The 25966-nt window shown below is 38.4% G+C and overlaps 1 protein-coding gene and 1 long non-coding RNA gene across 9 annotated transcripts in view; one reads left to right on the top strand and one right to left on the bottom strand.

Annotated features, from left to right (window-relative positions):
• The window catches only part of LOC114512547 (aminopeptidase O (putative)), a 439198-nt gene that overhangs the window by 49072 nt on the left and 364160 nt on the right, over window positions 1-25966 (top strand). For 3 of the 8 annotated variants that reach the window (XM_036021472.1, XM_036021471.1, XM_036021473.1), the window contains exons 1-2: window positions 4373-5709; window positions 10387-11318. The exons of 1 other annotated variant lie outside the window; for it this stretch is intronic. In XM_036021472.1, the coding sequence (XP_035877365.1) occupies window positions 10525-11318 (794 nt within the window). In that variant the 5' untranslated portion in view covers window positions 4373-5709; window positions 10387-10524. Of the gene's footprint in view, window positions 1-4372; window positions 5710-10386; window positions 11319-25966 lie in introns of those variants that run through there. 4 more of the 8 variants (XM_036021468.1, XM_036021470.1, XR_004902147.1 and 1 more) reach the window with 4 other exon arrangements.
• Window positions 2874-14119, bottom strand: LOC118499642. Its single transcript, XR_004902151.1, has 3 exons — window positions 13983-14119; window positions 13113-13115; window positions 2874-2885 (listed from the first exon to the last, which is right to left on the bottom strand). It is a non-coding gene; the product is annotated as an uncharacterized LOC118499642 (long non-coding RNA).

Here is a 25966-nt window from a genome sequence, read left to right on the forward strand (position 1 = left end):
TTTAAATTATTTTATTGTTGTTCAAGTACAGTTGTCTGCATTTACACCCCCCTTACCCCCCCAACTTCAGCCATCCCCACTTCCCACCCCTGCTTCCAACTCCCCTTGGTTTTGTCCATGTGTCCTTTATAATTGTTCCTGAAAATCCTTCCCCCCTCCCTCCCCCATTATCTCCTCCTACCTCCCCTGTGGTTACAGTCAGATTGTTCTTAATTTCAATGTCTCTGGTTATATTTTGCTTGCTTTTTTCTTTTGTTGATTAGGTTCCAGTTAAAGGTGAGATCACATGGTATTTGTCCCTCACCACCTGGATTATTTCACTTAACATAATGTTCTCCAGTTCCATCCATGCTGTTGCAAAGGTTAGGAGCTCTTCCTTTCTTTCAGCTGCATAGTATTCTATTGTGTAAATGTACCATAGTTTTTTGATCCATTCATTTACTGATGAGCACTTAGGTTGCTTCCAGCAGTTGGCTATTGTAAATTGTGCTGCTCTGAACATTGGAGTGCATAGGTTTGTTTGGATTGGTATTTCAGGGTTCTTAGGATATAATCCCAGCAGTGGTATTGCTGGGTCAAAAGGCAGTTCCATTTTTAGTTTTCTGAGGAAATTCCGTACTGTTTTCCATAGTAGCTGCACCAGTCTGCATTCCTGCCAGCAGTGTACTAGGGTTCACTTTTCTCCACATCCTTCCCAACACTTGTTTGTTGCTTTGTTTATTTTATGATGGCCATTCTGACTGGTGTGAGGTGGTATCTCATTGTGGTTTTAATTTGCATTTCTATGATGGCTAGTGATGCTGAGCATCTTTTCATATGCCTCTGGGACCTCTGTATGTCCTATTTGGAGAAGTGTCTGTTCAGGTCCTTTGCCCGTTTTTGAATTGGGTTTTTTTTTTGTCTTCCTGGAGTGGAGTTGTGTGAGTTCTTCATATATTTTGGAGATTAACCCCTTGCGCAAGGTGTCATTGGCAAATATATTTTCCATATAGTTGGTTCTCTTTTCATTTTAATGCTGTTTTCTTTAGCCATGCAGAAGCTTTTTAATTTGATATATTCCCATTTGTTTATTCTTTCCTTTATGTCCCTTGCTTTACGGGACATACCAGTGAAAATACTGCTATGTGAAATGTCTGAGATTTTCCTGGCTGTTTTTCTGTGGGGCTTTTATGGTCACAACTTATATTTAATTCTTTTATCCACCTTGAATTTATTTTTGTGTATGGTGTAAGTTGGTGATAGTTTCATTTTTTTGCATGTAGCTGTCCAGATCTCTCAACGCCATTTGTTGAAAAGGCTATTTTTATTCCACTTTATGCTTCTGCCCCCTTTGTCAAATATTAATTGACCATAGAGACTTGGGTTTATTTCTAGGCTCTCTGTTTTGTTCCATTGTGGACACCACATTTTAAAGGCAACCATGGTTAGCCACTGGAAACTAACCATTGGGTTTGATAAAGGGGGAATTTTATGTTATGGTTTATGGCAGAGAATGGAAAAATGCTTTAGTAAGATGGGCTGGTGTTTTAAATTGGAGCACAATAATAGCAAAAAGTGCTGAAGTCAACGGACTGCTTAGAAATATGGTTACTATTTGATGAGAGAGGCCTTTCAACATGGCCACATACACATGCTTGCAACCACAGTTCAGCTCTTCCTTGAACTTGGGACTGTGCCCCTGATTGATTTCAGTGAGAGTTATGGCAGAAAAAGAAAGTTTAAGTCATCCATGAATTCAAGGCAAGTACAAAATAGGTGTAATAAGCAATAAGTTATAACAGACTTACACATACATAACTTAGGTTGAAAAGCATGTAAAGATGCTGGTGCTCTTCTAAACCTTCTGGAGCTTGCTTAAAAATTCTCCTGTTTTCCCCAAATCCATTTCAATACAAGTTGATTCTAGTCCATACAACTTAAATACGATTTTAAAAAAGGTAGAATGGGATATAGAAGAGAATTAGGAGGTGACATTTGATTTATGACTTGGGCAATATGAAGGAAATGGCCGTGAGAGCTGGAGATGAGAATTCCAAGGAGAAGCATCAGCAAGTGGAAAAGCATCAGAAATTGGGTGACCTTGTGCAAATTGCTTTACCTCTTTGGGTCTCATTGTCTTCATTTGTAAAACTCGAGAGATTTGGACTAAGTGAGCCTTAAGGAATTTTTCTACTCTAAAATTTAGTGAAATAAACACTAGTTAAAATGGGCAACAGGGCTAAATACAGGTTTTAAAATACAGGTTTTTTCCAGTTTTATTGAAATATAATTGACATATAACATTGTATTACTGTAAGGTATACAACATAATGCTTTTATATATAGATATTGCAATGTTTGTTTTAAAGACAGCATCCCTGCAGTAGTTGAAAGGAATAGGATGGAGACATGGAAAGGGATAAAATGTTAAATGAAAAAAGATTCCAAATTAGTGGCAGCAGGTAGTCTTGGGGGGAATGCTTCTTTCCCATTTCTGATGTTTCTTTTCTTGTTTTCTTTTTTTTTTTTTAAATATATTTTATTGATTATGCTATTACAGTTGTCCCATTTCCCCCTTCACTCCCCTCCCCCCTGTGCCCCCTCTCCCACCCACCTTCCCCCCCTTTAGTCCATGTCCATATGTAATACTTATGAGTTCTTTAGCTTCTACATTTCCCGTACTATTCTTGCCCTCCCCCTATCTATTTTCAACCTACATTCTATGCTACTTATTCTCTATACCTTTTCCCCCTCTCTCCTCCTCCCACCCCTACTGCTAGCCCCCCCTTGTGCCCTCTATTTCTGTGGTTCTGTTTCTATTCTAGTTGTTTACTTAGTTTCTTTTGGTTTTGCTTTAGGTGTGGTTGTTAATAATTGTGAGTTTGCTGTCCTTTTACTATACATGTCTTTTCTTTATCTTCTTTTCTTAGATAAGTCCCTTTAGCATTTCATAAAGTAAGGGCTTGGTGATGATGAACTCCTTTAATTTGACCTTATCTGAAAAGCACTTTATCTTCTCTTCCATTCTAAATGAGAGCTTTGCTAGATAGAGCAATCTGGGATGTAGGTCCTTGTCTTTCATGACTTGGAATATTTCTTTCCAGCCCCTTCTTGCCTGTAAGGTCTCTTTGGAGAAATCAGCTGACAGTCTGATGGGACCTCCTTTGTAGGTTACTGTCCCCTTATCTCTTGCTGCTTCTAGGATTCTCTCCTTCGTTTTTACCTTGGCTAATGTAATTATGATGTGCCTTGGTGTGTTTCTTCTTGGGTCCAACTTCTTTGGGGCTCTCTGCGCTCCTTGGATTGTTTGGAAGACTGTTCCCTTTGCCAGATTGGGGAAGTTCTCCTTTATTATTTGTTCAAATAACTTTTCCACTTGTTGGTCTTCCCCTTCTGGTACCCCTATAATTCGGATGTTGGAACGTTTAAAGGTGTCCTCGATGGTCTTAAGCTTTTCTTCGATTTTTTGAATTCTTATTTCATCATGCTCTCCTGCTTAGTTGATTCTATCTTCCTTCTGGTCCACTGTGTTGTTTTGAGATTCAGATTCCTTCCTTTCACAATTGGCTCTTCTCCGTGTGTCTTCCTGCATCCCTTTTATGGTAATCTGCATTTTTTCATGTAATTTGGATCCAAAATCCACCAGTTCCGTGAGCTTCCTGATCACCAGTGTTTTGAACTGTGCATCTGATAGATTGGCTATTTCTTGGTCACTCAAAAGGATGAGTCCTGGGGGTCTGATCTGTTCTGCTGGAAACATATCTTACGTCTTTCCCCGTCTCTCCTATTATTTTACTTATTTATTTATTTTTTCTCCGGTCTGGTCGCTCTTGTTACGGTGGGGGGCGGAGCCTTAGGTGTTCACCGGTGCTGGGCACCCCAGTCGCTAGCTTGTGACGTTATATGTGGGGGCAGGGGCGGGAGCGGGGACAGGAGGGATCAATGGCAACCCTTCCGTTCTCCTGGAGTCAGACACTTCCCTGGGCTTCTGGGCTGTGAGCTCTGCCCTGATCCCCAGTCGCTGCCCCACTGATTCCCCCAGCCGCCGCTTGCGTACTCAGGGATCACCGCTACACCGCTGCGCTCGCTCCTGCGTCCCGGATTGCTGTAGCGCCGATTCTGCGCCAAATTTCCCCCGACCTACACGCGCCTGCGACCCGCGCCAGCCCCATGCCTGCTTGCTCCGCTCGGCTCGTAGTCCCCTACCAGTCTGGATGTACGGGTCTACTTCAACTTCTAGGCTGTCCGACTTCCATTTAGATAAATCCTCTGACAGTTCTGATATTATGACTGCAAATCATTGTTGTAAATTATTGTGGTTCTGTTCTTGGTTGTGCGAGGAGGTACGGTGCGCCCACCTATTCCTCCATCTTGCCGGAAGTCCTTCTTTTCTTGTTTTCTCAATTACTGTAACATCCCTGGTCACTTCTAACCCTCAGGGAGATGAAGTGATTTATTCTGGTGAATTTGGGAAGAAGAAACTGGGTGTGCTCTGCTCAGCTCATCTCCTCCATTTTGCTTTTGGACATCAATCCTGACCGCAGAGAGCTGTTTTCTTTACTTCTCTAGACCCTGTCTTACAAAACTGCCTTTCCAGGAGCTTTGACCTGAGCCAGCATTGCCCATGGCCATATGGGTAAATCTGTCAAATTTGGAGATTTGGTTTTTAGGCAACTTGGGCCCCCATGCTAAACCATATTCTTCAGTTTAGCCTTCATCAGTAAAAATGGTGATGTTTTGGTCTCCCTTTGCCTTATCCTCTTCTCATTTCTCAGTATGTTTAGAATTTGGATGGACAAGAAGAGTGCTATTTATTTGGCCCTTTCATACCCCAAAAGCTAGGATTCAAGGGGAAGGGGACTAACTTTGCTGAAAAGGGTTATTGTTTGCTTGAATTAAAAGAAGGCAGTAGTTGTGAAGAGCTAGTGATCTTTGAGGTATGATGGAGCTTCAGAGATTCAAAATTATCTAAGTAAATTAGGAGATAAAATAATTATCTGCAAATGATCCAGGAGAGATGGAATTGGAAACTTAAAAGAAGAAAAGATTTAGAATTGGAACTATGGGGAGTGTACTCAAGAACCATCTGAAGAGGACCAAAGGATTGCCAGTTAGGATGACAGACAAGATGATGTTAACAGGCTTGGATGGATAGAGCTCAAAGATAGCCTTACTCTTTGCCACCAGGGACAGAGTGGTGAAAATTGCTCTATAGAATATATTTTGTTCTTGTTCTATTAATTTTCAGAAGTAAATGAAGGAGTCTGTTAGGGTTGGAATAGTTACATCAATACTGTTAAAAATGATAAACTATACTTCCTTGAATATGGTAGTTTAGACAGCCACTAAGTTAACCCTTATTTCAGTTGATTCAGATTTTTCTTTTTTGTGTGTGTATGTGTTCGGGATTTTTTTTTATTAACCTATTTTTTAAAGAGCCTAATCAATGAAATACTACATGGTAGCAACCTCAAATACCAGCAGGATAAATTTTTAACATCTGTTGTTTTTCATTACACAGAGAGAGTCAATGGCTTTATTGAAGGGTATTATTATTTATGTGATGAGTTTAGTCGCTTTCATGAAGAAAAGAAAATACGCTGGATTATTTCTTTTGTCTATTGACTTTTCTAGGACCAAGGGAAGTACCAGCCTCTCCATGAAGTAATCTCAAACTATTCTTTGGATGCCTGATTTCTCTCAATTTCTACTACCCTTAAAAGTCAAAATGTGAGTGGCTCAGGTGGTCTGGTGTGGAGGCATGTTTTCTGCAGGGGCAGTACACCAACCACAGGAAACGAGTTTTCACGGACAAGCTAAATTGACATTTAAGAGCAAGACCCCTGGCTTCAAGTTCAAGATGGCAGAATAGGAAGATCCTCAGCTTGCCTTCTCTCATTGACACCAAAACTGCAACTACATATAGAACAACTATCTCTGACACCACCTGAAAACTAGCAGAAAGATTTCCTACAACTACAGATATAAAGTAAAAACCACATTGAAAAGGGTAGGAGGGGTAGAGACTAAGCCTAGTCAGCACCTACCCTACTCCCTACTCCTCATGCAGTGACTCACAAGTGGGAAGGTTATAACAGCCTTGGAGGTCATCCCTGGAGAGTGAAGTGTCTGAACCCTAAACTTGTTGACGTGAACCAGGAAGTGGAGCCCTCATAACATCTGTCTTTGAAAACCAGCAAGGCTTACATCTGGCAGAGCTCCAGGTTGCTGTCTTTCCAAGTTCTCATACAGAGGGAGCAGTTTGAAGAGCAGCTAGGTCATATGTGAAGGTGATATACATTGACTAATTTTAGGGTGTGTGCTGGAGGGACAGGGATCTGTTGGAACTTGCTTGTGCCACAGGTGCTGATGGGTACCATTTTTCCCCTTCCTTTAACCTGGGTGGTCTGACACTGTCTATTAACCTTGCTAACATGGTTTGCCCCACCCTGGCATTTCCCTGAGGGCCTACCCAGGGTAGCACCCCTCCAAAGCACTTCCTTCCCTGCCACACACAGTGGACAGCATCACTCAGCACCAGCACACAGCAGTGTGTCTACAACAGTGGGGGTGGGCTTCACAGCCAGCCACATCAAAGCCTTATCCTGCATTCCAGTGAGTCTGCAACAATTGTGGCCAGGCCTCACAGCCAGCAGGCCAGATAGCAGCCTTGCCTGCTAATGTGTCCAAAAAAGTTGTGGCCCAACCACAACAGGAGACTATATTATTCCCCCCTCTAGACCACTTGGCTCTGGTAACTAGGGGGACATTGAAATTAGGGCCCCATGGGAAAATAAGGCCACTTTTTCAAGACCAAGAGATTTAGCTTAACTACCTAATACAATACATAAAAACAAACAGGCAAAATGAATATGGAAAAGAATATGTTCCAAATAGAAAAACAGGATAAAACCCCAGAAAAAGAACTACATGTAACTAAGGTCAGCTGTCTACTAGATGAAGAGTTCAAAGTAACAGTCATGAAGATGCTTTTTCAACTGTGTAGGCAAAAGAAGAAACTCAGTCAGAACTTCAGTTTGAACAAAGACCTAAAAATTCTAAGAAAGGACATAGCAGAACTGAAGAACGTAACAACTGAAATGAAAAAATTGCTTCAGGGAATCAACAGCAAATCTGATGACACAGAAGAACGGATCAGCAATCAGGAAAACAGGATAGTGGAAGCCACCCAACTGGAAGATCAAAAAGAAAAAAAGAATTAAAAAGAATGAAGATAGCATAAGAGACCTATGGGACAACATCAAGCATACTAACATTTGAATCATAGGGGTCCCAGAAGGAGAAGAGAGAGAGAGAGGGACAGAAAACGTCTTTGAGGAAATAATGGCTGGAAACTTTCCTAACTTGGCAAAGGAAACAGGCATCCAAGTCCAGGAAGCACAGAGAATCCCAAACAAGATGAACCCAAAGAGACCCACACGAAGACACATTATAATTAAGTTGTTGAAAGTTAAAGATAAAGAGAGAATCTTAAAAGCAGCAAGAGAAAAACAACTAGTTACACACAAAGGTATTCCCATAAGACTGTCAGCTGACTTTTCAACAGAAGCTTTGCAGGTTGTAACGGAGTGGCATAATATATTCAACATGATGAAAGAGAAAAACCTACAACCAAGAATACTCTACCCAGCAAGGTTATCATTAAGAATAGAAGAAAAGATCAAGATTTTCTCAGACAAGCAACAATTAAAGGAGTTCATCACCACTAAACTAGCATTACAAGAAATGTTCAAGGGAATTTTTTTAAGTGGAAAAGGCCAAAACTAGAAATAAGATGAAAAAATATGTACTGGTAAAGGCAAAAATATAGTAAAGATGATAGACTGACCACTTAAAATGTGGTATGAAAACAATTAAAATGACAATAAGCACATACCTATCAATAATTACTTCAGTTGAAGTTGACTAAGTGCTCCATTGCAAAAACAGGGTGACTGAATGATTTTTTAAAAAAAGGTCCCTATATATACTGTGTACATGAGACTCCAGATTGAAAGTCATACAGAGACTGGAAATAAATAAATGGAAAAGATATTTCAAGTAAATGGAAATGAAAAAAAAACAGAGAAGCTGGCATAGCAATACTTATATAAGACAAAAAGACTTTAAAACGAAGGCTATAAAATAAGAGACAAAAAAAGACTCAGCAATTTTCTTCAGATAAGCCCCCAGAAGTGGAACAGTTCAAAAAGCTATATGCACCTCTGTTTACTGCAGCATTATTTACACTAGCCAAGTTGTTGAAGCAATCCAGGCATTCATCACTAGATGAATGGATAAAGAAATGGATTTGTGTGTGTACATGCACACAATGCACCAGGATGTTACACAGCCAGAAAAGAAATGGATCTTGCTATTTGCAGCAACATGGATTGACCTAGAGGGTATTATGCTAAGTGAAATTAAGTCAGAGAAAGACAAACACTATATCATTTCACTTAGGGGTGGAATCTAAAAAACTAAAATGAGTAAACAGGACAAACTAACCCATAGATACAGAAAAACTGATAATTGCCAGAGGGTTGGGTGGTGGGGGTATGGGCAAAAAGGCTAAGGGGATTAGGAGGTACAGACTTGTAAATAAGTCATGGGAGTGTAAAGTACAATATAAAGAATAGTAATATCAATATCACAGTAACTTCATATGGTGACATATGGATAGTGGACTTTTTGTGGTGATCACTTTGTAAGGTATATAAATGTTAAATCTTACTATGTTCTACACCTGAAACTAATACAATATTGTATGTCAACTGTACTTTAATTCAGAAGAGGTTTATGTTTCAGAATAAAATTAGACATGAAAAAAAAGTCAATGTATGTTAACATGCACAGTTTCTTGAGGAAAGGGATGGTAGGTAGGAGTGTAGGATTTGGGGAGGTGATTGTACTTCAACAAGGTGGGGAAGGAGAACAGGATTTGGTAGGGGAATATGAGAGGTGGAAACCAAGAACACTCCAGGTATGGCAATTGCTTAGACCAGAAAGCAAAGAAGAGTGGTGTCTGGTCATCTTCAGGGAATACTTTGTTGAGCAGGGGCTTGCTATATAGGACAAGGATGCAAAGGGAGTGTGGCCTCCATGACTGGGAAAGTAGCATCAAAACAGATTGAGCAAAGCTGCAGGAAGGCAGATTTTTTTTTTTTTAGGCTGGGTGAGATTCTGATGAGGGAATAGCCTGTGGAGAGGTAGAAAATGAAAATTCAGTGGAATTGATTGCTGGAATGAGATTCTAGAAGGAAGGGAAATAAGAGTCTAGTAGACATGCAGGTAAAGTCAGGAGGGAAGTGAGGAGGAGCTAAACAGAATGATAAAGCAAGGCTCAATTTTACTTGAAAGGTCAAGCAAGTAATTTTTGTAGTTATGGAAAAATATCTCCTGATACTTTTAAATGCAAAAATTATTTCAAATATACCTACTCTGTTAGAGTTTTTATTTCTTTTTCACTTTTGGTAAAAGAATAATAAAGAAACAACATGTGCTGAAAATATTAGGTATATAACAGGGACTGAAATAATTTCAAATAATTTTTTTAGCTGGATTGCTATTGTAAAATAAGAATATATTTTGATTCAGAACTTTTATGAAGAACTTGGGCATTTTATTACAACATCTGTTTCTACATTTTAATTTCCCTCCTTCCTTTTTTATAGGTATTTGCGTACTCTTTTTTTCAAATGAGAAGAACTTTTTGTTTGCCACAAGAAGGCTATTATCCCAGAATGTTAATGGGTTTTCAGCTATTAAGATGTAATGATATACCTTGAGTATTTAACTATAAATTTGAAAAATCTCCATGAACAATCTCAAAGGAATACTTAGAATGCACTCCTGGTAGATTGGCTCATTTTCCTGTAATTTACTGGAAGTGCTGATATGAGAGCAGTCCTAATGTGAAAAGTACATTAATCCCTGGAGTTACATTGTATGTATTAAATTATTACTCTCAAAGAATAAAATGTATGAGGCCATTTAGCCTTCATTCACATTTGTTACTTAGAATCACACTAGAGAAATAATTACTTATCTTTTGAGGCACAAAATTAGAAATGATACATTTAATATAGTTTAAAAACAAGAGGTACAGTGATGCTGTTATGCTTTTGCATAACAATTGCTCTTTTCCAAAACAAGAACTGTTTTAGTTAGAAGCATGTTTCTTCTGGCTTTGTGGAGGCCTCTTTCATTTCGTTGGTAATTGAAATATTTTTAGAAACCCATAATGCTGCTTTCTTTGATGTCAGTCACAAAGATTAGTCTGCCTTCTAGTCATGAGCTTCTACCACATTTAAGAAGGTAGTCAACTTGCAGGAGCAGTGGCTGCAGGAGCATTTAGGATCTTAGAATTTTGTCTAATTGTGTTTCTCTTTTTTTCTTCTTTGCCAGGGGACTGAAAGTTGTGGAACCATAATTCTTGACATCAAAGTTGGGTGTTTTTTGTAGGCAGTCATTATGATTCCAGATGATTAAGGCAGATAGGAAGGCCCTTCTGAGAGTTTAACAAAGCTCTCAACAACCTATACCATGGACATAAAACTGGAGCTGCCTCAGGATGACCTGCCTCTCATGGCCAACACCAGCCACATACTTGTGAAGCACTATGTACTGGACTTAGATGTGGATTTCAAAAGTCAAATCATTGAGGGTACCTTAGTGCTTTTCTTTCAGCCTGGAAACAGATACAGGAAAAAGAGTAGTTCCACTGAGGAAACCTGCCGATCAGAGTCAAATGAAGCCTGCAAATTTAGGATGCCGGAACCTTGCCATGTACCTGTGCCAAATACAAGGACCTTCTCATCTAAAATGAGATACAATGATTTTGCAATCTGTGGTAAAGGTGAAGAAAAGACTTCTGGTAAAGATGGTAACCATGACAACAGGGGACAGGCTTCTGGGATTTCTAGCTCAAAGTACTGCTGTGACACAGGGATTCATGGGAGTGAGGATTTTTTGCTAGTGTTGGACTGCTGTGATTTATCTGTGTTAAAGGTTGAGGAGGTGGATGTTGCTGCTGTGCCAGGTATTGAAAAATTTACAAGGTCTCCCAAGCTCAGGGTTGTTTCTGAGCTCAGGAATCAGATTGTACATGAACTTGTGACTCTGCCTGCAGATCGTTGGAGGGAGCAGTTAGACTATTATGCTTGCTGCAGCCAGGCTCCTGGCTGTGGGGAACTCCTGTTTGACATTGACAGTTGGAGCTTACAGATCAGGAAGACAGGGGCTCAAACAGCTACTGACTTTCCTCACGCCATAAGGATATGGTACAGAACCAAACCCCAGGGGAGATCAGTTACATGGACCTCAGACCAGAGTGGCAGGTAGGTATTGCAGCCCTATCTGTTGATTTAATTAATACACTGGGAGATGAGCCTTTGCAGGAATGTTCTCAGACAGGGGACCAACCCTGCAAAGAAACTCCTCTTCATTCTGTGGATACCCATCCAACCTCCACTCCTTAGACTCATAGTGAAGCAGGTAAATTCCCAAGCATGCTCAACTCTTAATAGAATTACTTCCCTTAAGTCAGAATGAAAAGATTACTTTATTAATCTCCTGTATTTCTGAGTTTGGAGATTGAAAAGCAAGCCTAATGATTAAATCCTGAGCCTACCTCTCTGTTAAGATCTCTGCTGGTGACTTCCAGCAGAGATGGCAATGACATGTGTCTCTGAGTAAATACTTTCTCAAAGTTCCTTTGCATTCCCTCTGAGGGAGTAGACTGCTGCCAAGTTGGATTGGTGTGAAGCTTGGCAGAGTGCTTCCAGATAAAGCCATCTCTACTTTGTGATTTTCTTATTGTCCTATCTCTTGGCAACTATGTTTCCCTGGACTTTGTCTATTGTTAATAATGTGAACCTCCAAAGCCTTTGAAATATCTGAGTGTGAGGAGTGTGACAGCCCTGTTGATACTATACCAGGGGGATTCCTGGTTTTTAGTGTGAGGAGAAGGAACTGATGAGGCATTGATTTCCAGGGGATATACTTAGGGAGCAATTTGTTCTTTTCTTCTTGCCTCTCCTCCAACAATTGTTCAGGATTTTTAGAATTTGACAATTTTTAAATCAAACTTTATTGATCCCTCATTATTGTACCAGTTTCTTTGTGCTATTGTACTATAAATCAATATGGTAAATATTGCAGAGGCCAGAGGAACATCGCTCTCTGTGAGCTTGTTTTGAGCATCTTCTTATGTAGCATTGGACTCCCTTAATGGAGACAGTGGTCTTGGTAAACTGCTTATACCTTTCCCTAACCCACCTCCCAAAAACCTTTTAGATTTTCTTAAAATGTCACTTTGACTTTGAGGTCTAATTATCCTGTTCCTTGCCTCTAATCTTACCTCGTACTCTGGTCTCTGGCCCCACTTGGAATGAGTTCACTTCCTGTCTTATTTCTGCTAGAGCCTGAGTTTGGGAAATTGCAGGGTTGATACAAACTTACATCAGTACAAAAGCATAGTGGTTTATTTATAGAATAACTCATTGGATATTTTGGGGAGACCAGGAAGGGAAAGAAACAGGTATTCTTATTGTAACCTCAAAGTTTTGTTTTGAGATTATTAAAGATGGGATTTTTGATAAGATTTAACTATACTGTCACTGAATACTTAACTAGGAAATTATAGTTTTTATATTCACAGACATTTAACTTTTGAATTGAATAATGAGGAAGAAGAAACTATTCACAATATTTGAAAGGAATACTCATTAATAGCCTCAAACATGTCTTTCTTCTGAGTGCTTACTACAAAGAAAGAGAGTAGACTTGTGAATTGTATTACATGTGAAGCATTGAGCAGGAATGGATTAATGATGATTTCCATAAAGAAACCAAAGAGGTCCTTGGGCACAATTTGCTCCAGCAAAGGCTGACTTGGTGAATTTATTCTTGATGTCTCCTTTTCTAATAATTCAGTAAAACACATAATCATAAGAGTTTAAACTATCCTTAGAAATTTGTGGTTATATGTTAGTAAAGAAATGTCATTTATGCAGTCATACAGGACAATAAATGGTTTTTTAATCATCAAGAGATGTTTTTTCTCCCCCTTTGGGAGGAGATTTTATTTAAGATTATCTTCTGTGAATGGCCACCAATCTTTGTAAACTCACATGCTTAAGAATGAACCTAGATATATATTAGTAACTGTCTGAGTACTTTTAAGGACTTTAAAATGACCAAGGATCCCAAATTGCTAGACAGGAATAATTCCTTAGTGATATGAGTGAATATTAATTATCAGGGTTACAATGCTTTATGAATATAGTTGTGTGAAAATATAAAATTTTACAATCATGTGAAAAATATAACTGGGTAGAGCTTATTTCCTCCAATTAAAACTTAAATAGTTGTTACATTTTTTACCCCTAAATGCAGAGCACTGTCAGTATACCTACCATAAATTTTAAGTACTGGTCAAGAAACTTTTTATTCTCATTTTAGAGGTGGGAAAATTGAATTAAGTTACTGGAAGCTCCTAGAAAAATCCATGTCTAATTGTGCAAGAGAGCTACATTTCTTACATTTGATCTTTACCATGTCCCTTACTGTATACAAAGATTTCAGTGCATTTAAAAAAATTAATGCATTATGTTAGCTTTCAATAGATTTTTATTTTAAGCTGATATTAGACATAAACTCAAGTATCTCTATATTGGTTTTTTTCCTTTCAAGTTCCATCAGTGGCTTCTCCCCTTCTATCCTTGCCGTACCCCTTTTTGAAAGTAAAACATATTGTTTATTATATAAATAAATAATTTTGCAGGTCAGAGGAACCCAGGATGGAATACAAAATGTGACAAAATTAATTACATTAAAATATGTGAAATGACCTCACTGAAGGGGTAGGGGGAAAAGGTGCCAACCTAAATAACTTTGGAAACGTGTGGAGTCTATAAAGCTAAAGGCAAAAGGAAATATACTTCAGTTGAGAAAGTTGTTTCCCATGGGCATACAGGTTAACAATTTTGGTATCACTAGACCTGGAATTGAACAATTAAGGAAATGAATGGCAGATGATCAGAGTCAGCCTTCTCACTGTTGAAGTGTATAGATGAGCAAAAGGAAGAGGCTAGAAAAATCCATGTGGTAATGCATTAGAACTGGAGATGTTACTGTGAACTCACATTAGCTTAATGTAGATATGGATGTTTTTGCAAAGGAATAATGAACAGACATGGTGTTTCCAAGGGTTAGCATACACACATATCTTTCCTTGCATGTCAGCTGAAAGGGTTTAGAAGTGAGCACACTCTAGTGCCCAGATCTTGGTTTCTAATACCATTTTCCAATAAACAAACCAGGGATTCTTGGAGAAATAGCTAGGATTGGAGCAGGAAGTATATAAGATGAGCCTAGAGCAACAACCTGCATTTGTGGATATATGTTAAAGATCCATTAAAATATGTGAGCCAACCTCACTCAAGGGGGAGAAGATGCTGACCTAAATAACTCTGGAACCATGTGGAGTCTGTAAAGCTAAGGGCAAAAGGAACTGCAGTTGATAAAGTGGTAAGTCATGTTGATGGTATGTACCCTTGGTATGATGCTGCCAAAATCATAACCCCAGTCTAACCAAGAAAAAATAAGGGACATTCAACAAACTATCTTACCAGTACTCCTCTAAACTCTCAAGGTCCACATAGAGAAAGTCTTAAGAAATCCATAGCCTAAGGAGATGTGGTGGTTAAAAGTAATGTTACATTCTGGAACAGAAAAAGGACATTAGAGAAAAACTAAGGATATCTGAATAAAATTTGGACTTTAGGTCCAAATAATAATGCATCAATTACTAAAGTTCATCAACTGTGAAAAATGTAACATACTAATATAAAATGTTAATAATAGGGAAAATTGAGTATGGTGTATATGGGAACTCCATATTTTTACTTTAAAATTTTCTAAAACTGTTCCAGAATAAAAAGTTTATTTAAAAAACCTTCAAGTTTGAAAGAACTTACCATCTTTCCACCTTGAAATCCCCTTTTTGTGAGGGCTTTTCTCCCGTTTTTACCAAGTGGCAGTGTTCTCTAGAGAAGTGAAAATACATTTGAAGCTATAAAAGTCTATTTCTCCCAATAACTGTCAGTAATTTCTTTTTCCCCATTATTATTCTAGTTCTAAGATATATAAAATATCTGGATATATAAAAGCTACATTTTCCTACCTTCATTTAGCCATGGTGGGGTTGTGGCAGCTTTGAACTGAAATGTCTTGCTTCCATCATTCAGATACTAGATTTTAGGTGACATTAAAAAAATGAGTAATGAAGCAAACACATATAGGGGTCCAGCAGAAGTAAGACCTTCTTGAGTGTGGTTGGTAGGCTAATAACATGGGTGTAATAATTTATAGTTTTAATTTGAACATTTTACCTAAAATGTCATATGGTGTGCTTGAGTGTGATATTGTTATATTATAGAATTACATGCTTATGACTTTGTAATAAAACATTTTGCAATAAAAGGGGGCATTATTTGTGCTGGACCCTGTATAATAATCTGATACAAGCTGGTTCTTGAAACAATGTTTACTTTGTGTGGTGTGTGCCGTTTATAAATATTCTGAAGAACTACATAAGAACAGGGATAGGGTCAAGAATGTGTAAAGGTGTTCTAGCTAAGTTAAAATGAAGGGGACTTAATATCTTTTTGATTTAGGTTCTTAACATATCTAAGAAAAAAAGCTTTCAAAACTGGACATCTTTATTCAAAGTTTATGTACCTTCTGCATTTTCCCACATTTTTTCCCCATTGCACTGGGTAAATTGTTAGTTAAAGCCAAAGCATTCTCTCTGGTAACCCACTCCCTTTTCCCTTAGCATCATTAAAATAGTTGTGGAACCAGCCAAGTAGTCTAGGAGATCTGTGCTTATGCTGATAACATCATGGAACATGAGTTGAACAGAGGGGAAATACGGTAAAATATAGCAAATTTATTTTTAAAACTACAATTACTTAGATCATTGTTAAAGAAACTGATTAGGAAAATACACTATAATTTAAAGTAATTTTATAATTTAAAATTTAAAATTTCCTAAATCACTATGATATTTCTTTGTTTTAGTCAAGACCACAAAATACAAAGGAGAGCAATTTTTTTCAATTATATTTATTGCTCAGCTATTGGGCTGAGAACGATGTAGACTTTTGGAGTATTTTTATTTGACATCAAAACCAGATGTTAAAACATGTTTTCTCCTCCACTAAAATAGTTTCATTGTTTTATATCTCACTATAAAGGAAAGTTTTAAAATTAACAGAATGAGCAGAAGATCTTTCAAGGAGATTTTAGATCTAAAAGGAATATTTCTACAATTAATTTTTTCCTTATTTGCTTCTGGAAACCAATACAAAATTTATGAGAAGTAAACTGGAAATACACATTAATTCTGTAATATTGTTGTATAACTGCAAAGGAGAAATCAAGAATTCCAAACTTGAAAATGGAAGAGTTCTATGTCAGCCTCTTTCGCCCCTTGTTGCACATTCTAGGACCACTTCCATTTCCCAGAATCCCGCTTGAGTCATGGGAGAAAGACAATGTACTGTCTTAAGTAACCGAAATGACTAACCAAACAATCAAAAGAATAACCAACATCAACAGAGAATGACAAAACACAAAAAACTATAACCAAAAGCATAATATATTGAAAAGAACCAGGAAGGTGAGAGCTAATAGACCTGAGTACTCCTCAGAGATATGTTGCCCACTAGCTGTGTGACTTCAGATAAGTCATTTTACATCTCTGGAGCTTAATTTTCTCTTGTATAAAATGAGAAGATTCCGTCTGAGGATCTCTAAATGTTTTCCACATATAAAATTATTTATTCACAAGGGACTTCCAGAAGAGAAATACTGTCTTTGTTTTTATGAGCAGTTTGCCTATTTTGCACCTGAAACACCTCTGGTGAAAAGTGAATTTTTGACTCAAAGCCACTTTCATTCAGTCCAGTCCATTTTAACTATACAGGAAATCTGAGTCAAAGCAGCATTCTTTGACCTGCCATACATTCAATATAATTGAAGAATTCTGTTTTTGGTAATTGTGCCATGAAGTAGAATGATAATAAGGAAGGTATGTGTGTATGTGTAGGAGAGAGTGAATCATAGTTGACACTTCCTGTTTTTGGTAATCTGGCTCTTGATTTTTGTGGCACAAGAAAGCAAGAGGGTTGCTTACCTGCAGTGGAGACTATAACTTGGGCTTCATAAGAACAGGGAGTTGTGAAAAATTCAGGTGTGGGAAGGAGAACAGATGGAGAGGAATTGATGGAGACCTCAGGACTTTGTAACCCTCTGAAGCCTATAAAAGAATCTGACCCACTGAGCTGTATCATCTGTGGCCCCCTGGTCTCCAGTGACCAGATCAGTGCCTCATTGTGGGAAAACACTCCATCGAGCCACACGCAGGCAGCTGTGGACTCATCACCTCCTACCCATTCTGGAGCAAACCTTTCCCCAGTCACTGAATGGTGATAACAAAGTCTCTGAAAATGGTGATTTTTTTGGAAAGTAATGGAACTGGAAACATTTTAAAACAAAAAATAATCCCCTTTTCACCCCAAAAAGACAGATGCATATAGTAGTCAACTGAAGAGAAAGAAAACACATGGTTTGAATCAATCCCTTATGAGGTTCTCCCCTACCCCCCATAGTTGGCTTCTCCTTAAGACAAGCAAACACATTAGTGTTAGTTGACCTCTTACCTTGGAAAACATAGGTCTCGGTCTGCTCAAGCTACTATGACAAAATACCACAGACTGGATGGCTTATAAACATAAATTTATTTTCTCACACTTTTGGAAGCTGGAATTCTGACATCAGGGTGCCAGTGTGGTTGGGTTCTGGTGAAGGCTCACTTCCGGTTTGCAGACAGCTGACTTCTAGCTGTGTCCACACAGGGTGGAAGAGGCTGAGGAGTTGTGTCAAGCTGCTGTTATACAGGCCCTCATCTCATTAATGATAGCACTGCCCTCATGGCCTAGGTACCTTCCAAAGGCCCCTGCTAATACTATCACATTGGGCATTAAGACTTCAATATAAGAATTTGGGGGGAACACATTCAAATCATAGCAACATAGTATATCTCGTCCTTATTTGACCACTCTGTGAACACACAAACATGTAACAAGCTGAGACAAGCTGAGAACCTGCCAGAATTCTGGCAGGATCTTCCTCACTTTTGTTCTTTAATGGCAGCAAGTCATGGGTCTGCCTCTCAACCCCTGTATTACCCTGTTTTCTTTTTAATTTTCAGTGTCCTCCTCCCACTCCCACAACTCCTGTGCAGTTAACTAGGCTCCCCAAGGAGTCTCCCGTGCAGCATCTGAGATGAGCCATGGTGTGGAAGTTTTCCTTTGTGTGCTGGAAGGAAATTATTCAGAGTGGAAATAATGAAGTTATAAGCATCAGAGAATTTCCGACTGGCACATCTTAGCAACATGGCTGAGGTGCAAAGCTGTGCACATTGAATAAACACAGCTGCATTTACTTCAGTGATTACACATCCAGATAACTGTAGAGCATGTTTATAAATGTACATAGATGTTTCTCTCCTGGAGCCTGGAGGGCAGGAAACTAGCTCTCAATATAGTTCTCATTTGAATGTGTGCATGATGGGAGCCATCTTTACTCTATTCACCATGTACAGAGTATGATTTTCATGACTCCATGAAGATCCCATGTTCTCCCATCTCCATTTGCTGTCAGATGCCCCAAATTGCACCACTAGAGCTTTATCTAGAGCTTAAAACTTTCATCCCTGTTAAAATATGGTTACTTTACTTCCTTTCTTTTCTATCTTCAACAGCTTAATTCAAAGCCCATTTTCCCTTGATTCACTTAAAGGTTCACTGGCATGAGGTGTCTGGGTGTTCAAGTAACTGACGGTCCAGGAATTTTCTATTGTGACTACAGTGTTTACAAAGTTTGGTAATCTGTGGCTGTGTGCCTGAGGCCTGAGAAAAGCCACTGAAGAATTTTAACCCTCAACTTTTATGCTTCTAGCAGTTTTCAGTGAGTGAATTTGGTATCATGGTTAAAAAGTATAAGTCCTGAGTCAGGCATGTGTAAATAACTTAGTGTTCACTGGCTCAAAAACATACATTGAATTTTTATTTAAAGTGAATCAGATTTTTGATAATTTTGTAAGCTTTATGAGACATTAGCTTCTGGATATTGTTCATTTGAGTGCAGATATCAAAAACTGTCCAACCATCTGTAACATGTCATATTTGGATGTGTGCATTGTTCCTATTCAGCCTGATGTCAGATGATTCCCTCTGATTGGTTTTGAATTTCTGATCTTGCTTTTGGCATCTGTGCACTTACCTTCTAAACCTCAGGACTTTACTTGAATCTTCTTTTAGAGTGCCAGACATAGGAGACTTCCAATCTCTATCTTTCATGTTTTGCCAAGGTGTCATTTTTCCTTTTTCTCTTAGTAAGGTGATCATGGGAATTATAAGAAAAGATGATTAAAGTGATGGTAAAAATTATTAAAGTTGATGTTGTTCCCCAAAGTCTTCTTTCCCCTTCTCATTGGAGTACTTGTTGCTTCCTCAGTGCTTTTGGGGTGCTTTTTTTGTTGTCATCCTGATGAACAATTCCTGGTGGTCTGGCTCATTTGTGGATCCAGATTCTACCGCTGGGCTCCATGGTTTCCAGTGTGTTCAGTGCTGATTCAATTTCATAACTTGTTTCTCCCTTAGTTACTTAACTTTAAGTTGTTTGACATTTGCACTAAAGTGTACATAAGGATATCAAGTTATAAAAGCTGAAAAGGCTTTGGTTATAAAGTCACTGGCACTGGGTTTGGTTGTGTTGGGAAGGGAGGGCTGAAGGTGCAACTGAGAAAGAGGAAAAGGCCAAGAAAGGAATAGGAGCCTAAAGAGGATCTACATTTTAAAGAAATTTTGCCCATGGCCTCTCTCTTCTGTGATTGTTTTCCCATTTATGAAAAGATTGCAATAAGAAAGTATTTGAGCATTATATCAGAGATGGGTATATTTATGGGTGTGGCTTTTAGACAGATGACTTGATCTACAATTTGGGAGTTATAGCTCTGGGGACCAAGTGGGAAGCTAGAAAGAAAACACACGGTCTTTAGAAGAAAGGATGCCCACCCATGTAAAGGGGAGGGTGGAAAAAGAGAATGATGACAACAGTGGGGAAACTGGAGGTGAGAGCTTCCTGGACAAGTCTCTTGTTGGGAGAGTTTAGGTGCCCAGGGACAATATGGCAGAAAGAGCCTTCAGGAGATGGCGGGAATCAGGACAACACACTAGAGCAAAATATATAGAAGTAGACTAATTTAGAGGGGAAATAATATAATAGAGAATTAGAGAGGAAAGGATGGTGGTAACATGCTTTTTAAAAATCCAATCAATGGAAGAATTCTCTCTCCCACCCCAACCCTCCTATTTGAGTGTGACACCCAGACTCAAATCTGTCTCCAACAAAAAACACTACTTTATAAAATTGCCATTCTTGAATGGTCTGATTTCAAACACTTAGCCTCATTGTTGGACACTATACTGTTTGGAGTTAGGAAATCACCATCTTTGTGTCCATATAAATGTCATCTGCTGGAGAGATCCAAGATGGTGAAGGAGTGAGTAGAAATTACACTAAGTTCCTCCTGGGACCAGTTTGGAATTACAACTAAATTATGGATAAATCACTTGGAACAAACAACCAAACAAAAGCAAGAGAGAAGCCTTATAACCATGGAGAGACAGACAGAAGAAATAGATTGAGCACAGCGTGACTGGTAGGGAGTGAGGTGGAGACATGAAAGAGCTGGCTTGGAATCTACAGGTGGCAGCTGAAGCACTGGAGTGATATTTAAGTGGCTGGTTGGGTCCCCCTGAGAAGTGTGGTAGTCTAAACCCTAAGCTGGGATCCCCAGCCTAGAGCACCAGAGCCCAAAAAAGTACATAAATAACAACCAGTGGTGAAAAGTGTCAGGGACAGCTGGAGATGTGAAGAGCCATTTAAAGGGCCAACACATTAATTTTCATTTCCAGGCACTTACACAGTGCACCAGCTAAGGTAGGGCAGAGTGGACTAGAGACGCTTAAAGAAAGATAGGGTATGAAAGCTTTGGAGAGAGAACTGAGAGAGTAGACACTGGGATCCCAGTGCTGAGTCATCCTCCATACTGCAGCAGGCAGCAGCCTCAGGGGAAACAATAGCTGCCCTCCGCTCTGATCCTGTGGTGCTTAAGCCTGACTGCTGAGTGCAGAGTGACTAGATTAGTAAGTGAAGGAATCAGCCCCAGACACTAGATACCTGGTAGTCTTGAACAGGCTGTCCAAGGTCAGATGGGGGTCACCATCTGACATCACCAAAGGCGAACCCAGAAAGAAAAAGCAGTAGTAAATGCAGATGCTAGTGAGACGAAATCCACTGTGGTCTTCTCCATGATTTTCAATATTTTCTTTCCTGCATAGCTCTTTAACATTCATTTCTTGTCCTTTAAGTTTGTGCATATTAAGTCACTAGATTTTATACTGTAATTTATTTCAATTCAAATATTTTGGCCCTCCTTTCTCTTACCCCATCTTACCCCATTCTTTCTTCTTCTTATTTTAGTTTTAAATTTTGTTTTCTCTCTTGCACAACTTGTTTCCATATCACACTCTTACTATTTCTCTCCCATCCAGCCTCTCAAAACCAATTTTCATGTCAATAGTCATCTCACATTTTTTTCCCTGCTCTTAAAATACCCATGTCCTCTCTCCACCTTTAGCATCTTTGCTCATTAGTTGTGGATGGGATAGTTGTTGCATTTTAAAAATTTTATCTCTAGATCTTCACTATTTTAGTATTTCAAAAATGAAATTTTCTTCTTCTCTCTTACACTTTTTGTCTCAAATTTTAATTTTGCTCTGTTTTAGCATGTATTTTTTTCTCTTTTCTTTTAGGTTCAAATTTTAATTTTTCCCTGTCTTAGCCTGGTTTTCATTCCTCACTCTTCATATTCTTTCTCTCTCTATCATCTCAAAATCACTTCCATTTCCTCTAGAAATCTCTTAAGCTTTTCTTTCTTCCTTGTTTTCCCTCTTCCCGTAACACCTATGTTAATTTTAACTCATTTGTTTGAGCTTTGGTAGATCTTTCTCTTCAATTTGGTTCTTATTTTTTAATTATTTACTTCCCCCCTCTTTTCTCTCACTTATTTTATTTTATTTTATTTTATTTTATATTTAAATCTAATACTGTATGCTTCCCTTCTCTTACTCCATTCCACCCTCTTCATTCCCTTTTTTATCTATAAATTTTACTTTCTCCCTTTGCATTGCTCTGATGTTGAACTTTTGTTAGTTCTCCTCCCTCTACCCTTTCAAAATCATTTTTCTTTCAGTAGGTCATCTCATATTTGCTCTCCTTTCTTATAATATCCTTAATCTCTTTATTGCCTTATGAATACTGGTCCATTTACTGATGATAGTGGGATTGCAAGTGGGAATTATTTTTGTGGGTGTGGGTTTGTTTCCTGGGCTTTGTAGTTTTGTTCTAGCAGCACCTACCTGCACAACAGGATAGAAGAGGTGGTGGGCAGAGTGATACTTGGCCAACCAGAAGGAGGGAAAGACCCACCAAAGAATGACCCAACAACAATTAAAACCCAGTTGCATCCAGAGAGGCAACATAAGTGCCGTAAAAGGCATCCCAAGAGCATCAAGTTCAGGAGATCAAGGAGACTGCACAACTGAATCACACAAATCTTTTACTATAGAAGTTCATGCTGCAAAGACAGAGAGTCAAAACAGACTAATTAAAGAAGTAGAGGCAAACAAGAAGAATCTCCCAAAAAATGGGAAGACAAAGAAATGACCTCCGATTGAAAGGAAAGGAGGAATCCTCAGAAAGAGTGCTAAATGAAATAGAGGCAAGTAAACTATCAGACATTGAGTTCAAAACAATGGTTATAGGGAAGCTCAGTGAGAATTACAAAAAACTACAGGGAAGCTATGAGAAACTTACTACGAACTGCATCAGCATGAAAAAAGACATAAGAAATATTAACAAGAACCAGGAGGAAATGAAGAATACAATTTCTAAATTGAAGAACACAGTCAAAGGAATCAAAAGCAGGCTAGATGAAGCAGAGGATCAAATCAGCAAGCTGGAGGACAAGGTAGAAAAAAATTCCCCGGAAGAGCAAGAAAATAAAAAAAGACTCAAAAAGAATGAAGAGGTGTTAAGGGAACTGCAGGACAACATGAAATGTAATAATATCCATATAATAGGAATACCAGAAGGAGAAGTAGAGGAGCAAGGGATAGAAAACCTGTTTATAAAAGAAATGATGGAAAATTTCCCTAATTTAATGAGAGAAAGTCACACAAGTCCAGGAAGGACAGAGGGTCCCTATCAAGAAGATCCAAAAGAGGCCATAATAATTAAATGGTAGATTCCAAGATAAAGAAAGAATCTTAAAGACAGCAAGGAAGAAATAAAAACATACAAGGGAGCTCTGAAAAGGCTAGCAGCTGATTTCTCTACAGAAATGCTACAAGCCAGAAGGGAATGGCAAGAAATACTTCAAGTAATGAAAAACAAAGGCCTGCAACCAAGACTACCCTACCCAACAAGGCTCTCATTTAAAATGGAAGGTGAAATAAGGAGTTTCTCAGATAAAAGAACAGTGAGAGAATACACCTCCACAAAACCAGCACTGCAAGGTATGCTAAACTTTAAGACTAAATGAAATAATTTTAGGACTGTATAAATGTGACTACTCCTTAACGATTAAGGAGTTGAAATTACATTCAATCCTTTAAAGGCAACTGTGAGGCTGATGTGGCCCCCTGTGAAAATGAGTCTGCCACCCCTGTGCTAAAGGACCGCTTTAACAAGATGAAGAAAAAGAGTGAGAGAGAGAGAGGAACACAGGTACAAAGGGGAGATATGGCAATGAATAAGTATCTATCAATAATAACCTTAAATGTAAATAGATTAAATGCTCCAATAAAAAACAGAATAGCTGAATGGATAAGAAAACATGACCCACATATTTGCTGCTTACAAGAGACCCATCTCAGAACAAAAGACCTACACAGACTAAAAATGAAGGATTGGAAGAAAATATTCCAAACAAATTGACAAGGGGAAAAAAGGCAGTGTAGTAATACTTGTATGAGATAAAGTAGACTTCAAAACAAAGGCCATAAAAACAGATGCAGAAAGACATTTCACAATATTCAAGGGAAGAATCCATCAAGAAGACATAAACATTATAAACATATATGCACCAAACATAGGAGCACCCAAATATATAAAGAAAATCTTGGAGGACTTCAAGAAAGATACAGACAGCAATACACTTACAGTGGGGGGTTTTAACCCCCCACTGTAAACAATGGATAGATCTTTCAAACAAAATGTCAACAAGGATATTTTGGCACTGAACAATGACCTATATCAAATGGACTTAACTGATATATATAGAACCTTTCATCCCAAAGAAGCAAAATGCACATTCTTTTCAAATGCTCATGGAACATTTTCAAAGATAGACCACATGGTAGGACACAGAACAAGCCTCAACAATTTTAAGAAAATTGAAATCATACCAAGCATTTTCTCAGACTACAAGGGACTGAAGCTAGAGACCAACCCCAAGGAATAAAAAAACCAAAACACTCAAAATCATGGAGATTAAATAACATGCTATTAAACAATGAATGGGTGAAGAATAATATTAGGGAAGAAATCAAAAGGTTTCTGGGAAGAAATGAAAACGAACTCACAACAACCCAAAACTTATGGGACACAGCCGAGGCAGTCATGAGAGGGAAGATCATAGCGATACAGGCCCACCTAAAAAAGTTACAAACATTCTAAACAAACAACCTAACCCTATGTCTACAAGAACTCGAGGAACAACAACAACGACAGCCCAGAGCAAGTGGAAGGAAGGAAATAACCAAGATCAAAGCAGAATTAAATGACATAGAGACTAAAAGCACAATTCTAAGGACTAATGAATCCAAGAGTTGGTTCTTTGAAAAGATAAACAAAATCAACAAGCCTTTAAGCAGACTCATCAAGAAAAAAAGAGAGAAGACCCAAATAAACACAATCAGAAATGAAAGAGGAGAGATTACAACAGATAACACAGAAATACAAAGGACTGTAAGAAATTACTATGAAGAACTGTATGCCAAGAAATTTGAAAACCTAGATGAAATGGACAAATTTCTAGAAAAATATAATCTTCCAAAACTCAATGAAAAAGAAGCAGAAAGCCTGAACCGACCAATAATAGCTGATGAAATTGAAGCAGTAATCAAAAAACTCCCAACACACAAAAGCCCTGGGCCAGATGGTTTCACAGGAGAATTCTACAAAGCATTTAAGGAAGAGCTAACCCCTATCCTTCACAGACTATTCCAAAGAATCCAAAAAGATGGGAGACTCCCAAACTCTTTTTATGAGGCCAACATCATCCCAATTCCAAAACCAGATAAAGACACAACAAAGAAAGAAACCTACAGGCCAATATCACTAATGAACATTGACGCTAAAATCCTCAACAGAATACTGGCAAACCCCATCCAACAATACATTAAAAAGATCATACACTATGACCAAGTGGTATTCATTCCAGGGATGCAAGGATGGTACAATATTCAGAAATCAGTAGTATATCACATTAGCAAAAGGAAAGCCAAAATCACATGATCATATCAATAAGTGTTGGAAAAGCCTTTGATGAGGTACAACACCCATTTATGATAAAAAACACTCAGTAAAGTGGGAGTAGAGGGAACATACATAGCTCACTATAATAAAGCCTTATATGAGAAACCTACAACCAATATCATACTCAACAGGCAAAAACTAAAAACTTTCCTACCAAGATCAGGAACAATACAAGGGTGTCCACTTCTATTCAACAAAATATTAGAAGTTCTATCCACAGTGAAAAGTCAAGAAAAAGAAATAACAGGCA

Source organism: Phyllostomus discolor, chromosome 3 (genome assembly GCF_004126475.2).
Source record: "Phyllostomus discolor isolate MPI-MPIP mPhyDis1 chromosome 3, mPhyDis1.pri.v3, whole genome shotgun sequence".
Taxonomy (NCBI): domain Eukaryota; kingdom Metazoa; phylum Chordata; class Mammalia; order Chiroptera; family Phyllostomidae; genus Phyllostomus; species Phyllostomus discolor.